The sequence below is a fragment of the Petaurus breviceps genome, unplaced genomic scaffold (genome assembly GCF_028583685.1).
Source record: "Petaurus breviceps papuanus isolate PSGF00001 unplaced genomic scaffold, PetGlider_PUasm1.0 90779, whole genome shotgun sequence".
NCBI lineage: Eukaryota > Metazoa > Chordata > Mammalia > Diprotodontia > Petauridae > Petaurus > Petaurus breviceps.
The window spans coordinates 10,955,428-10,971,375 of NW_027187344.1; the positions used below are offsets into that span (position 1 = coordinate 10,955,428).

At 45.5% G+C, this 15,948-nt stretch overlaps 1 protein-coding gene across 3 annotated transcripts; it reads left to right on the plus strand.

The window, feature by feature from the left end:
• Positions 1-2,047: 2,047 nt before the first annotated feature.
• PTGES2 (prostaglandin E synthase 2) lies at positions 2,048-15,222 on the plus strand. 3 transcript variants are annotated; one of them, XM_069069522.1, is made up of 7 exons: positions 2,054-2,340; positions 3,897-4,091; positions 4,400-4,455; positions 4,985-5,134; positions 6,768-6,968; positions 9,185-9,302; positions 9,991-10,681. In XM_069069522.1, the coding sequence occupies exons 1-7, from the start codon at positions 2,083-2,085 to the stop codon at positions 10,117-10,119; spliced, it is 1,107 nt and encodes a 368-aa protein (XP_068925623.1). In that variant the 5' UTR covers positions 2,054-2,082; the 3' UTR covers positions 10,120-10,681. The 3 variants fall into 3 exon arrangements, with proteins under 3 accessions (XP_068925624.1, XP_068925623.1, XP_068925622.1); XM_069069521.1 differs by having other exon boundaries at positions 2,056-2,340; positions 4,397-4,455; XM_069069523.1 differs by lacking the exons at positions 9,185-9,302; positions 9,991-10,681 and adding an exon at positions 15,093-15,222 and having other exon boundaries at positions 2,048-2,340; positions 4,397-4,455.
• Positions 15,223-15,948: the final 726 nt, after the last annotated feature.

A 15,948-nucleotide genomic window follows, 5' to 3' on the forward strand; every position in this document is an offset into this window, starting at 1 on the left:
GAAGTGTCTCAGTCCAGTTTTGAACTCAGGGAGAGTAGTCTTCCTGACTCCTGCCCCAGTGCTCTATCCATTTCACCACCTGGCTGCCCCAGCATGACACTTATTTGGCCTTTTCTTTCCAGATGCAGAAGATGATCTTGAAGGACAAACTCTATTTCCTAAACCTTCCTGTTGACCTTGTGACCTTATAAACCTGAAATCCATTTTTCACCACTGTATTAACCATCCCTTCTCTCCCCACCCCCAATCCTCTGCCCAGAAATCTTAGATGGAGCTCTATGTTAGCTGGAGCTCAGATTCTCCTCTTTCTGAAGTTCCCCCCTGAAGCTGGATCAGTAGGCTGGGGCCCAGGACTCAGAGGAATTAGATTCAACATTCCCTTCCAGTTGGTGTTGGAACCTGACTGTAACCAGGATCGGTTTCCCTAGGGTCAACGTTGCAGTGTCAAAGGAAGTCTGGGGAGACAACACATGCACCATTTTTGTTGGAAGCACCAGGTTGTAATAACAGTCTCATGTAGGTATATGAGTTTCACATTTATTATCCACAATTTCATTTCAACCGCATTTTACAGGTGAGGAAACAGATTTAAAGAGGTTACAAGACACAAGTTAGGTGCTGGGAAAACTCTCCGTATCCACCTTCGGTTTTAGATAGTGCCACCAGGTTAAGGCCTGGGCCCCTGAAAATGAGATCCTTTCGGTGCTCAACATCACTATCAATCTCACTATCAATAGGAGACAGTGGGAATAACTTTCTTGTCTATAATTCTCATTCTGTTAGGCAGCTAGGTGGCGCCAAAGTGCTTAGAGTTCGGGGGTCTGTAATCAAGAAGACTCCCTGAGTTCAAATTTGGCCTCAGGTTTACTAGCTGTGTGACCCTGGGCAAGTCACTTAACCCTATTTGCCTCAGTTTCGTCATCTGTAAAATGAGCTGAAGAAGGAAATGGCAAACTACTCCAGTATTTCTGCCAAGGAAACCCCAAATGGGGTCACTGAGAGTCAAACACGATAAAATAAGGTAGCATAATAGATAAAAGCATTGAACTTGCAGTCAGGGAGACCTGAGTTCAAATCTAGACTCAGATACTAACTGAGCAAGTCACTTTACCTCTGCCTCAGTTTCCCCACATATAAAATGAACCCATCTCCCCGGATCGTTGTGAAGATAAAATGAGATTGTATTTGTAAAGTGTTTTAAGTACTAGCTATTGTTATTACCTGGATGACAAATGGAAAGAAGCCAGACCCCCCAACACCCCAACTTCCGCTGCATTTTAGATCCTGAAGCTGATTTCAGAGAGGTTAAGACACTTACTTAATGTCTCACAAATAGACAAAAATCTGGACTTAAACTAAAGTCCTCCAACTCCAAACCCAGTGCTCTCCCCTAGAATAAACCAAGGACAATTTCATCAGTCATTTAATAAACATGACTTGGACAGGTTTTGTGCTCGGCATAGCCAGTAACAATTTGGATATCATCTTGGACCAGGACAGGGAAGTGTTCTGGTTGACCTCTGGCAGTGACCCTTAAATCAAATATTTCCGCGGTGGTTAAGTACTTGCTGCGTTCAACTATGAATGCCCTAGTCTCTAAGTCAAGAAAGTCCTGGGTCCTAGTTATCCTACTTGGAGCAATCACAGAAGCAAGTCTCTGGGCAGGCTTCCTAGTCTATTTAAAATGGGGAGGGGGAGGGGGCGTAGGCCTAGACAACCCCCAATTCATCCCCTCATGCCTATATCCGCAATTCTAAGGGTGGGCCATCTCGGAGCTAGAAGGGACTTGAAGATCCCAGAATCCTCCTCTAGTTTTCCACAGGGGAAGACTGCGGTGCCAAGCTGGCAAAGGGCTCGTGGACAGCGGCCGCTCTGGCTGCAGCAGCACCGGGACTTTAACCAAATCCCCAATCTGGTAACTCAGCCCCTAGCAGGCCCTGAGGGCCCCTCCTCCTTCCGGAGCGTTTTCGTTGCAGTTTCAGAGGCCAAATCCAGTACTAGAGATGATGTCTCTTTAAGGTCAAAGCTTCCTTTGGTTCTCGAGCCCGCCCGCCTAGAGTTTGCAGCCCATGCGCAGTCAAGATGGCTGTGGCCGTGGCTGCTGTCCGGGCGGGCTGGCGCTTTGCGAGGCCGGTGGGCTGGAAGCTGAGCTGCTGCCGGGGCCAGAGCCGGGCCGGGCTCTCCGGAGCGGCGGGGCGGTGGCCCGGGGCGGCGCCCAAGGGGACCCCAAGATTGCTGGGGGTGGCTGCGCTGGCCCTTGGGGGCGCCTTGGGGATCGGCCACACTGTGTGGGGCCGTCTGAAATCCCAGGAGCAGCTGGCCAAGCAGACTGCCCCCCCGGTGAGAGAGCGAGCCGGGGTGGAGAGGTTGGGGGAGGCGGGACCCCCAAGTGATGGGGGGGAAGTAGGCGGGGCCTCCAAGGTAAGAGATGGGGGGGAGGGCAGCTGGGAAGGAGGCGGGGCACCCAAGTGAGACAGCCGGTGAGACAACCCCCCTAGGAGGCGGGAGGGCAGGCGAGCCGCCTCGGTGAGCGAGCCCTCTGCAGGGGGGCACCCACATTTTCACCGCGCAGCCCTGGCATCTCACCTCGGGCCTGGTCAGAGCTGGCCACTAGCATCTCTCCATCCTCCACCTGCCCCCTGGAAGCACCTTTGGGTGTAGGGGGGAGGCTATCCTAGGGTAAAGCCCCAGCCGTGCCCCCAGGTTCGCTCTGTGTTTTGCAGAGGCACCAGCTCGGGGGTCGGGACACCTGAGTCCTGTCACCACCTTGATTCGTGAGTGACCTTGGGTTTCCCATCGGTAAAACTAGGAGGTTGGACTTGATGATCTCAAGTTCTTTCAGGTCTTAAGACGCCTACAGATGAAGGGGACCCCCAGAACCTCCTCAGGAAAGAGCCACCGAGAACGAGGGTCTTAACCAAACCTATTATTTCCTTCCCCTCCCTTCCTTCCGCTCCTGGGGATGGAGTGAGGTGTAGGGATGGTGGGATTTTCCCAGCACTCAGGGCTGGATCTTGTGAATAAGGAGGAAGAAGGGGTGTTTGCCAGCTGATGCTAAAAAACTCACATGAAGTTCATTTAGATAAAATCCAAGGCATTGAGGGGCAGAATTTGGTTGTTGAGCAGAAACTTCCCATCCTTAGTCATCTTTCTACCCTCCCTCTGACTTCCCTTTGGCTGCTGCTTTCAACCTTTCTAATTGTTAAGATATTGAGGGAAATCAGAATGTATAGTTTATAGCTAGGAAGGGCCTTAGAAACCATCTAGACCAACCCATTAATTTTAGAGAGACCAAAAAGGTTATGTAACTTATCCAGGATAACACAACTTGTAAGTAATAGATGTCATTTGAGCCCATAATGAGTTCTGTGAAATTATTTTTTGATTTTTAAAAATATTTTGATGACTGTATTTCAATTTGATTGCTTTCCTTTGTAATTCTATGTATTTTATCTTGCTTTCCTTTGTGATCTTATTCATTTAAAAATGTTATTCTGAAAAGAGGTCGATAGGTTTCATCAGACTGACAAAGGGGTCCATGATATAAACAAGGATTAGAAGTCTTGATCTAATTTTTTATTATCGTGTACAGCTTTTAAGGGGGTGGAAGGTGGGTAAATAACACCCCAAAGGTACATTTTTACAATTGTGTTTGTGATAGAATGTCTATGCTTTGATTACAACTAAAAGTGCTTAAAAAAAAAAGCCCTGGTATACACAGTACACCACAATGTTTCCGTTACTGCATGTATCTGTTATCATGATCAAAGCTGCCTTAGATGTGCTTTTTAATCCAATTTCTCCTATAAAGACATGCTGTTGGGAAAGCATGCCTTCCCAGGACTGAACTCAAGAGTGAATCCCCTCCCTTACAGACCGCTGTCTCCTATTTACAGCTTGCTGAGGGCCGTCTGCAACTGACCCTGTACCAGTACAAGACTTGCCCCTTCTGCAGCAAGGTCCGAGCCTTCCTGGACTTTCATTCTTTGCCGTATGAGGTAGTGGAGGTAAACCCTGTCCGGAGACAGGAGATTAAATTTTCCTCCTACAGAAAGGTGCCTATCCTGCTTGCCCAGGAAGGAGAATTACTAGTAAGTGATCCTGTCCACTCCCACCCCCATTTCATTGGGCCAAAATTGGGGGTCTTGGATCCAAATCCCAATGGAACATAAAACTGGTGTGGGGACAGATAGCTCAGGGCTGAAGGTATTAGGACCTTCACCTCCCCCCTCCCAGGATTCTGACCTTTATTCTGAACCTTGACACTCTTCCCATCTTCCCTTCCCTTCCCACTTGATCCATGCCTCTCTGGCCAAGACTATGTGTTATTATAAAATGTTTTGAGATCTTGTAGAGCCCGACTCTACCCTGAATTAGATGGTAATTCTCTTTTTAGCAGCAACTTAACGACTCCTCCGTGATCATTAGCGCACTCAAGACGTACCTGGTGTCTGGGTAAGGGGCCCTTGGAGAATCATAGAATCTGTAGTCTAGAAGGGACCCCTGGAGATCATCTCATCCCATCTTGGACCTGCATTGTGGAATGGGGGTGAAGATAGGTGTTAAAGTTTGTCCAGGGAAACTGGATGGGACAACTCCCTTCACTCACCTCCTGCAGTGTTCCATGGCTCTTGATTTAGGAGGTGCTTCTGGGTGTCTACCTTTGGCCCCTCCTATCATAAGTATTTCATCTCATTTTACTTGCAAAGATGGGGAACAGGTCCACTGGAAAAATCCTTCATGGGTTTATAATTGAGCCAATTGCTATAAACTATCCTCCTGACCCCACATCTCTCCCAGTGACCTCAAAGTTACTCAGAGTTTTCCAGAGAAGGAGGGAGTTAATGGAACAGCAGGCTTGTGGCAGAGGGGAGTGGTACTCAGACAGCTTGGTCAGGAGGTTGACCCACCCAGGGGCTCATGTGGGAGGGGGCAGCAACCAGTGGGAAGGGTGGCAGGGGAGCTGACGATACTGATTCTCTAGGAAGAACCTGGAGGAAATCATCTCCTATTACCCACCATTGAAGGTAGTGAATGACCAGGGGAAGGAGGTGACTGAGTTTGGCAATAAATATTGGCTCATGCTGAATGAGAAGGAGAACCAGCGCCTCTACACTGGGAAAGAAGCTCAAAAGTAAGTTATGAGGAGATGGGGGATAGTGAGAACAAGAAGAATCATCTTTTTACTTTGTGGCCCCATGCACTGAGGCCTCCAAGATGAGAGGATGGTTTAGTGGGAAGAGCTCTTCTAGGACAGGAGGTGCTGGGAGAGGCCTCTAGAAATTTCCAGGACCCGGTATGATGTTTTTGTTTCTTTCTTTCTTTGGAGGCAATCAGGATTAAGTGATTTGACCTTTATGGCTAGTTAAATGTGAAATGTCTGAGGTCAGATTGAACTCAGGTCACTCTATCCACTGCGCTATCTGGCAGCCCCTGAGCCTGTGTGATGTTATAGAAAGCATAGGAGACCTGGAGTCTGGACTTGGCATCTGGACCTGGTTTGACCACTAATCCATGGATTACCTGGGGGCATGTCCCCTCTTTGGACCTCAGTTTCCTCCTCTGTAAAATGAGGTGGTTGAGTTAAATGATCCCTAATATCCCTTCCAATTCTAAGTCTTATTTTTTTCATCTAATCTAATTGCTGGTTTAGAGCAGATCCATTTCAAAGCCAGGTGGCACAGTGGATAGAGTGCTGTGCCTGGAGTGAGGAAGACTCATCTTCCTGAGTTCAGATCTGACCTCAGACACTTATTAGCTGTGTGATCCTGGACAAATCACTTGACCCTGGTTACCTCAGTTTCCTCATCTGTAAAATTATCTAGAGAAGGAAATGGCAAACCACTCCAGTATCTTTGCCCAAATGGGGTCAGGAAGAGTCAGACATGATTGAAAACAACTGAATGACAAAATTTCTGAACCATCCCACTCTGATAGGCCTCAGCTTCCTTAATTATAGAATGTGGGGCTTGAACCAGATTACCTCTGAGGAAGAGGTCTTCCATCTCTAATTCTATGATAGGTATAGTCTCTACCTAGAACAGGTGACTAGACCTAGATGTATAGAATGGATAAAATCCTGGTCCTGGAGTCAAGAAAAATTCATTTCAAATCTAGCCTCAGATAGTAACTGTATGACCCTGCGTAAGTCATTTAACCACTGTCTGCCTCAGTTTCCCCATCTATAAAATAGCACTTAACCTCCCAGGAGAATCAAATGATGTATTTAACATGTATAAAACACTTTGCAAACCTTAAAGTGCTGTATACATACTGGCTATTGTTATTATCATTACTGGGAAGGCTGTCCCTTATTTAAAATAAGTCTTGTCTTACCAAGAACCCTCTTATTTCCCATCCCTGCCCTATCACTCCCCCCCCCCAAAAAAAAAGAGAGATGGCATTGCCAGTAACAGAAACTTGGAGGGAAAAGGGCTGAGCCCCAACATAGAGGCAGAACATAAGGGAGGGAGCATTTACATCATGCCTTCCTTCTGTGTGCTGGGCACCACACGAAGCACTTTACAGATCTTATGTCATTTGATCCTCACAACAGCCCTTTCAAGGTAGGTGCTGTTATTTTCCTCCTTTTACAGTTGAAACTGAAGCAAACAGGTTGAGTGACTTGCCTGCGTCACATAGCTAAATGATGTCTGAGGCTGGATTTGAACTCAAGTCTTCCTGAGTATCCATCACTCTATCCACTGCATAACCTAGCTGCCTATAGCCACACACATGCACTCACATACATACATATTTCGCCATAGGGAGGAAATGAAGTGGCGACAGTGGGCAGATGACCGGCTGGTGCACCTTATCTCGCCCAATGTCTACCGAACTCCGGCTGAAGCCCTGGCTTCCTTTGATTATATTGTCCATGAAGGCAAGTTTGGAGCTGTGGAAGGCGCAGTGGCCAAATACGTGGGTGCAGCCGCCATGTTCATCATCAGCAAGAGACTGAAGAGCAGGTAAGCAGAGGCACTGAAGATTCTGGGAGGGTTGGCATCAAGTCTCCACTTGTCACCAGGTCGGGTCGTGTTTGTGGCCTGAGTCCTAAGGAGGAAACAGGGTGATGGGCAGGAGGGTTTCCTGTTCTCCAGAATGGAGATCTTTGAGGGACACGTGCCCTCCAGTCTTCTGAGGATCAGAATGGGCATCTCAGAGCCAGGATTAACTTGGGTCCTCACATGGTCCCAAAGAAGTAACAAGGGAATCACATGGCCATGGAACCTTCTGTAACAAGGGTTTCTTTTTTAAAAATTTATTTATTTTCTTAATGTCTAATGTGAAAGTATTTGCAGATCCTATATGTGATTGTATACCTCCATGGGTGGTGAAGGGGCGGGAGGGAGAGAAAATGTGAAACTCAAGGAATTGTGGAACTCAATCTTGTAAACTAAAAGTAAAAAAACAAATTAATAAAATTTATTTATTTTTAGTTTTCAATATTCACTTCCATAAGATTTTGAGTTCCAGATTTTCTCCTCATCTCTCACCTTCCTACATGCCAAGATGGCATGTGATTTGATATAGGCTCTACATATACATTCATATTAAACCCATTTTCACTTTAGTCATGTTGTAAAGAAGAATTAGAATTAATGGAAGAAACCATAAGAAAGAAGAAACAAGCAAAGAAAGAGAGAGAGCAAATAGTAGGCTTCAATCTGTATTCAGACTCCATAGTTCTTTTTCTGGATGTGGATGGCATTTTCCATCACGAGTCTTTTGGAACTGTCTTAAATCCTTGTATTGCTAAGAAGATGTAAGTCTATGAAAGTTAGTCATTGCACCATGTGGCTGTTACTGTGTAGTATGTTCTGCTTCTGCTCACTTCACTCAGCATCAGTTCATATAAGTCTTTCCAGGTTTTTCTGAAGTCTGCCTGCTCATCATTTCTTCTAGTACTTCTTCCTACTTCATTCCTATACCACAATTTGTTCAGCCATTCCCCAGCTGATGGACAGCCCCTCAATTTCCAATTCTTGGCTACCACAAAAAGAGCTGTTATAAATATTTTTACACACATGGGTCCTTTTCCCATTTGTATGATCTCTTTGGGATACAGACCTAGAAGTTGTATTTCTACATCAAAGAATAGGCACATTTTTATAGCCCTTTGGGCATAGTTCCAAATTGCTCTCCAGAATGGTTGGATCAGTTCACAACTCCACCAACAATGCATTAATGTTCCAGTTTTCCCACATCTTCTCCAACATTTATCATTTTTCTGTTTTGTCATGTTAGCCAATCTGGTAGGTGTAATATGGTACCTCAGAGTTGTTTTGATTTGCATTTCTCTGATAATGATTTAGAGCATTTTTTCATGACTATAGGTAGCTTTAATTTCTTCTTCTGAAAACTTCCTGTTTATATTCTTTGACCATTTATCAATTGGGGAATGACTTGTATTCTTACAGATTTGACTCTGTTCTCTATATATTTTAGAAATGAAGCCGTTATCGAAGATACTGATTGTAAAAATTGTTTCTTAGTTTTCTGCTTTCCTCCTAATCTTTGTAAATAGGGATTCTTGCTGAAAAAGTAGGCAGGCTGTCCCACTGAGAATCCTGGCCCTGCCCTTAAAGCACAGTTCAGTCCCTAATTTCCCAGTCCCTGGAAGGAGCTGGAGGGTCACAGTCATGGGGGAAAGTAGTCTGAGGAAAGAGGTGCCATGGGCCAGTGCTGGGGAAAGCAGTGGAGGGCAGGGCACAGTCACCCTCTTGGTTCATCCTGGCCTAGAGCAGAGGCCCCTAACAGAAGGAAGGGCACCTCCCTTCCCCGTCCCAGCCTGGCTCTGCTGCTCTGGTTTTGCTCTAACATGTGCCATAGGAAGTCAGGACACCTGGGTTCTGTGACGTGAGGCAGCTCATTTCTCCCTGGGACAGTTTCTTCCTTTATAAAATATGAAGGTTGGACTTACTAATCTCAGATCCCTTTCAGGTCCAATATTATCCTTCCCATGACCCCTGCCCCTAGTGTCCCTCATTCCACTCATGATCCCAGAGAGCCAGGAGGTGGTTGCATTTGTGAGAAATGCTCCTTGCCATCACACACATCCTCCCCTCAGCTGTGTGTGTGAGCTGAGACTCTTCTTTCACCCGAGGAATGGCTGGAGCTGGGATGGTACAGTGTGAGCTGCCTCTGAGGGGCCGCTCTAATGGGCTGCATTCCTCCTGTGCAGGCACCATCTCCAAGATGATGTCCGAGAGGACCTGTACCAGGCAGCAAACCAGTGGGTAGCGGCAGTTGGTGAAGACAGGCCTTTCATGGGGGGAAAGGAGCCTAATCTTGCTGACTTGGTGAGAAGTTTGGGGTATCCCAGGGAGGAGTAGGAGATTTTCTGGGCTAGTATCCCCTATCCCAGTCTTTCACAGTGCTGGATTTGGAGTCTGAGGACCTGGGTTCAAATCATGACTTGCCACCTCTGTCCAAGGTCACACAGGTAACCCTGAACAAGTCAGGTAACATCTCAGAGCCTCACTTTCCTCCCTTATAAAATAAGGGTGTTAACCTGTTAGGTCCCTTCTACCTCAAAGCCTGTGATCCTTTGATTTAATAGTAATATGACCTGGGGCAAGTCATTCTGTTTTCTGGAGCCTCAGTTTTCTCAGGTGTAAAATGGAGATAATTGTTCATAGGATTGTTGTGGAAAGTGATGTATAATTCTTACAGCACTTGAAAAATGTGCCTTATTATTTCCTAACCCCTGGAAAGGGGTGGGAAAAGTCCCAGCTATCATCCAAGCTTGTTAGACCCTCCAGGGCTATGTCTCCGTGCCTTCTAGAGGACCTCTACCTAGACATCCTGAGTTGTGACCATAGTTTTCCTGAGGTCCTGTCTCACTGCCAGCTTCCCTTTCCTTCCAGGTCTAGTGTTAGGGCCAAAAGATGAGACCCCCAAGGTTGGGATTTTTAAAAGTTCTGTGTCCCTCTGGGCTGTTTGTGGGACCCAGGGTCCCTGTAACAATTCCTTCTCTCCCGTTGCCAGGCAGTATATGGCGTGCTACGTGTGATGGAGGGCCTGGAGGCATTTGAGGACATGATGTGCCACACTCGAATTGGGCCCTGGTACCTTCGGGTGGAGAAAGCCATTGCTAAAGCCCAAGGAAACTACTGACTCCCTGGTTCTTCCTTCCCAATCGGGGCCGAGTATACCTGTGGATTTTAGAGCCATGGGAGTGCCAGCAAGCAGAGAGGTGTGTGAAGTCCTTTCTCTTTCATCCAGCTCCCTGGGATTGAACCCTGAGCCAGCCTGTTTCTGAGCCTGGGCAGACTCTTAGAGCCCTGGCCTGGGGAGCTGGAGAAGGAGCAGAGAATCTTTTTGAGGGTTGCCCCCGGTCCCAGGGAGGTTCAGATTCCTACTCAGAGCTCCTGGACTTTCACTATTTATTTCTAGTCTTCCTTGAGGGCTATAGGGACCTCTGTCCTAGCCTGCCCTGGTGGCTTTCTCTGGACTCTTGAGTGTCTGGGAGGGAAAGAGTAGGCAAGAGCCCTGGAACCCTATGGGAGGAGCTGTAGACTGCCTAGGACAATTTCTGGAAAGTTCCAAGGCCCCTGAATGGGGGGCCAGGTGGTTCCTTGTGGCCCAGGTCTCCTTGTCCTCTCTCAGAGGGCCCTGGAGGTGGGCCTCCTCAACTGTGAGTCATGTCTGCAATAAAGAAATGGTTTGCTGTTCCAAGGCTGTGACTCAGATTTGTGATGGAATTATGAAATAAAACATGCAAATGAGTCTCTTACATTTTAAAATCCTAAGCTGAGCCTAGAGCAGGAGATCTTGACTCTGTGTGTGTAATGGACCCCTTTGGCAGGCTAGGGAAGCCTTTGGCCCTGTTCTCAAAGTGATATTTTTAAATTAATAAACAAATACATAGTATTTCAAAGGAAACATTTTAATGGAAATACAGTTATAAATTTTTTTAAGAGCCTCTGGGCTTAGAGGATCATAGACCAATTTAAGGGGAATAAGTATTTGCTGCCATTGGATCATTTCTGATACTCTTACCTGCTGAGGCAGACACTGCTTCCTCTCCCTGCCTGCCTTCAGGGATGGGATTACCTTCTTCCTCTCATGTGGGTCCATCTTTGTCACTATGTGTAGGGTGGGGCCTTCAGCCATTATCACCATGTCCATACCCCCTACACAAGTAATTTGAAATGGCATTTAAAATGTTGAAATTGTGATGAGGATATTTGTTCTGGAGGTGAAACAATCTTAAAAACCCTAATCTCAGGGAAAATCAGGAGAACTACCCATATTCCTGCTTTCTTAACTTTAAATATAATCATGGGGATGATCCATGTAGGGCATCCTTAATGAAGACAAGGACAGGCCTTTGCAAACAATTGGTCTTAGGACTCCTTTATACTCTTTTTTTTTTAAGCAGTCAGGGTTAAGTAACTTGCTCAAGGCTACATGCTAGTTATTTTTTGTGGGTGCCAAGTATCTGAGGCCGGAACCAATCCTGGGTTTCCTGATGACTAAGCCGGCGCTCTTACTCACTGCGCCACCTGGCTGCCCCCTCCTTTATACTCTTTTTTTTTTTTTTAAAGCAATCGGGGTTAAGTAACTTACTCAAGGTTACACGGCCAGTTATTTCTGGGTGTGGTGCTGAGTATCTGAGCCCGGATTTGATCCCCAGGTCATCCCGACACGGGGCCAGTACTCTTACTTGCTGAGTCACCTGGCCACCCCCTCCTTTATATGCTTAAAAATTATTGATGGCCTCTCCACCCCTAAAGAGTTTTTGTTTATGTGGATTATACCTATCAATATTTATCACACTGGGGAGGAGGCTACATGGCAAAGTGAATAGAGTACCAGCCCTGGAGTCGGAGGACTTGAATTCAAATCTGGCCTTAGATACTTAACACTTACTAGCCATATGACCTTGAGCAAGTCACTTAACCCCAATTGCCCTGCCTTCCCCCTCCAAAATTTTTTTTAAAAACATTGAGATTTTTATTTAAAAAAAAATATATATATATATTTTTTATATTGGGAATTAAAGCATCTTAATATTATGAAAATAGTTTTAACCTCCTAGATCCCTTGAAAGGGTCTTGAGGTCCCCTAAGATTCCCAGATTATACTTTGAGAACCACTGGCATGGAGAACACAAGATGGTTTGTTGAATCCAAACCTGTTCACTCTAGATGAAAACATAGCCTTAAAAGCCCTCTTCTCACAAGAAACCTCTGATGGGCATGGTGAACTCACTTGAGATTCCTTCACAAATACAACCACAAATGACCCCATTCAGGAGAGGCATGAAATAGGAAGATGAATGGATGCTCACTGCTATCCTGGAGGGTTCAGATGAAAGAGAGAGCCCTGGGGCAGCTAGGTGGCGCAGTGAGTAGAGCATCGGCTCTGGAGTCAGGAGGACCTGAGTTCAAATCCAGCCTTAGACATCTAACACTTACTAGCCCTGTGACCTTGGGCAAGTCAATTGCCTTGGCTTTCCCCCTCCAAAAAGCCAAAAAAAAAAAAAAGAGAGAAAGAGAGCCCTTATTGATGGTGGGCCCCCCAGACTCTCCAGCTTGCATGTGCAGCAAGCTCAGAACATCCAGGGCTCCTCAAAAGAGGCCTCACAACCCACGCAGATAGAAATCTGATGAATGAAAAATGCCTGTTGTTTGGTGTATGTCATGCCAGTCTATCAGTTAGCACATCAGTTAATCAGAAAGCATTTATTAAATGGCACTGTTCTAAGAAATGAAGAGACAAAGGAAGGTAAGGGACCCTGTCCTCAAGGAACTCAAATTCTCAGGGGGAGACTACATGTAAATAACTCAGTATACGTATAAGAAATATACAAAGTATATGGGATGCAGTCTCAGAAGGGAAGGTACTATCAGCGTAGGGGTGAGAGATGGCACAAGGTTACCGAGAGATCTCTTGTAGAAGGCAGAATTTAAGGTGGGCCTTGGAGGAAGCCAGAGAAACTAAGGCAGCAGTAAGAACATCTATCATTCCATGCATGCAGGACAACTAGTGTTGTAAGGCCAAGGGGGCAGGGGATGGACTCTTGTGTTGGAGGACGTTTGCGAGGAGAGGAATAACGTGTAAGAGGAGTGGAGTGGTAGGAAGATGCCAAGCTATGAAGAACTTGAAATGCCAGATACCTATATTTGATCTCAAAGGCCACAGAAAGCCACTAGAGTTTACCAAGTACAGCAGTGACATGGGTGGGACCTACCCTTAAGGAAAATTAGTTTGGCAATGAATGGAAGATGGGTTGGAGTGGGGAGAGACTTGAGGCAGTCTGGGACAAACACCGAAGGACAATGAGTTGGGCCTGAAATTGAACTGGGGGAAGAGAAGGGACTAGAATGAATGTGGAAAATTGCAAAGTACGTTTAAAGATCTGGCTGCTCCCCAGAACAAAGCCCCTTCTCTTAAATCTTTCCCCAGTGATATCATATGGTTGCAAATCCAGGGCTCTCCAAAGAATCCAAGGTATACATAATCCAGAGATCAAGGAGGGTCCAATTAATGGGTACAAGTAGTCTGTGGCTTACATCTGGTAATATCTCACCAATGTATTATTGGTCCCTTAGCAAGAGCAAGGGACAGCAAGAAAGATGTGTGCTCAAAGGTATTATGAGGCTCAAATGAGAATGGTTGTAAAACACTTTGCAACCTTAAAACCCTCTCTAAAAAGCCAATTTTCATTACTCTGGTTATGACTTTGTTCCCTGAGCCTCTTACTCAATTACTGAGCTCAAGCAATAAAAGGGTCTACTCGTAAATGTTTAACCATCAGCCTCTCAGACAAAAACACGTATGCACACACTTTTAAGTTTCACCTGCACTATTAACACTTAAGTCTAGACAATTAGCATAGCAATAAATCAAGCCCTGATTCGGAGGGCCTATTTCTGAGGTCTAAATGCTCATGCTGAAAATTTCACAATTGACTCTTATAGTCCGGTTGGAGCAGGCCCCAGAATCCCTTGTTTTATGCTCCACTCATGTCCACACCATTGAAAAAGACCCAGAGAAGGGCCTATACTGGGAACCCTCATCCGGGATATCGTCTGCATGAGATTTCTAGAACATGACAATCAGGCATGGGCATGTGGTCATCTGCACCCATGGGGGGAATGCCATCTATCAAGGGACTCACCTATAAAACCTGGATGTGATTTATTTTGTAATTATAAGTCTCAGACATGGAGGGCAGCTCAGGAAATGGCAAGAGCTCTGGCTTGGGAATCTGCAGCTTAGAGTTCCCATTCTGCCTGTTATTAGCTATGTGACCCTCTCTCTGTCTCTGTTTATCTCTTTGTCTCTCTCTCTCCCTCTGTCTCTGTCTTTCTGTCTTTTTGTCTCGAAGTCTCAATCTCTCTCTCCACTTCCCAACTCAGACCACCCTCCTCCCTAATCTTGTCCTGAAGTCTTCAACTATCACAACAGGAAGCCTGTTTAAGGGGCGGCAGCTGCCTTCTCCAGGGGCCAAGTTCAATATCACATCCACCCTGCTTCTGGAGTTTTACTGAAATCTGAGAGCTATACTGGGGGCTGACGCTCTATGGGTCACGTTCTGAGAAGACAAAGGGGCCAAAATATGCCTCCTGGGAGAAAAGCCCATCATTGTGGCCTGAGCTGGGCAGTTTCTAAGCATTACCCACCCTCATCCCCCTACCCACCTACACACACACCCCTGCTCCCACAGGTGGACATACAAGGTATTGCAGCTATGGGGAAAAAAGTTCTCATGATGATCCTTCCCCCTAATTTAAAATTAAAAAGAATTTTTAGTCATCATTATTAATTTTTTTACACCACAGTCTTTCCCCAGTAACTCCCTTGAAACTTTCTCTTAGGAAAAAGCCCATAAAGACTTGTATGAACTGATACAAAGTGAAATAAGCAGAGCCAGAATAATTTGTATAATCACAGCAATATAAACCTATGCTAATCTTCTTTGAAAGGCAGAATAACTGATCACTACAATGTTCCAAAGGGCTCAGTCACGATGATCTCCTCTTACGGAGAGAGAGCTGGTGAACTCAGGAGTGCAGAGAGAAACATATTTTCTTCTTTTTCTTCCTTCCTTATTGACTTGCCTGACAATTCATCTACAGAGAAGAGGGAAGCGGGCCTCACTGTCTGGTCTTCCAGAACCAAGATTTTACTTCATTCTGAACTGTAACCATTCTGAGAGTAAGGACTGTATTGTTTTCTTTATTTTTGTGAAGAGAAATAAATGATTATAAGAACTATGGAGAGTGAATTGACAAGATTTGGTAATCGATAGGGGTTGGGGGTGGGGAAGGATTAAAGGAGGAGACACAAAGATCTTTTCAAGATTGCAAACCTGGGTAACTTGAAGGATGGTGGTTTCTTAAGACAGAAATAGGGAATTTTGAGTGATGTGATGTGTGGAAGACAATATAACTGAGGAAACAAAGGTTTGATCTGAGCATATTGAATTTTTTAAAAACTTTTTCTTTTGGTGTAGGCAATCAGGATTAAGTGCCTTGCCCAGGGTCACAGTATCTGAGGCCAGATTTGAACTCAGATCCTCCTGACTTCAGTGTTGGGGCTCTATCCACTGTGCCACTCAGCAGCCCCAGAATATCAATTTATTAAGCAATGCATGGCAATTGCCCAACAAACCAGGACCAGACTCTTCAGCTTAGGCCTGGACTCCAAATAAAGGGAGAGGCAGACTTTTATACATTAAAAATAATTACTCAAATAAGGCCAATTAATTAAAAGGTCAAATTGAGAGGGGGAGAGCAAATAGGTAAAATTCCCTGAAACCAGAAAAGGAGGTGTCCTACTCCCCAAAGTGTCTGTAAACAAAGGAACATAGAAACAATAACTGATCAGTCACTGTGGGGTCAGTTTTCAGATAAGAAATATGAGTTGCTTGAGATGTATAATTGTGAGAAAACTCCTTGCATCAATCTTTGGATATGATTGGGTTTATGGTCA

Bases quoted from the DNA above. Each gene is read 5' to 3' on its own strand.
- PTGES2 (XM_069069521.1), top strand. From the start codon at position 2,083: ATGGCTGTGGCCGTGGCTGCTGTCCGGGCGGGCTGGCGCTTTGCGAGG. The intron at 4,092-4,396 runs GTAAGTGATCCT...TTCTCTTTTTAG, and splicing joins CCCAGGAAGGAGAATTACTA to CAGCAACTTAACGACTCCTC. The intron at 9,303-9,990 runs GTGAGAAGTTTG...TCCCGTTGCCAG, and splicing joins AGCCTAATCTTGCTGACTTG to GCAGTATATGGCGTGCTACG.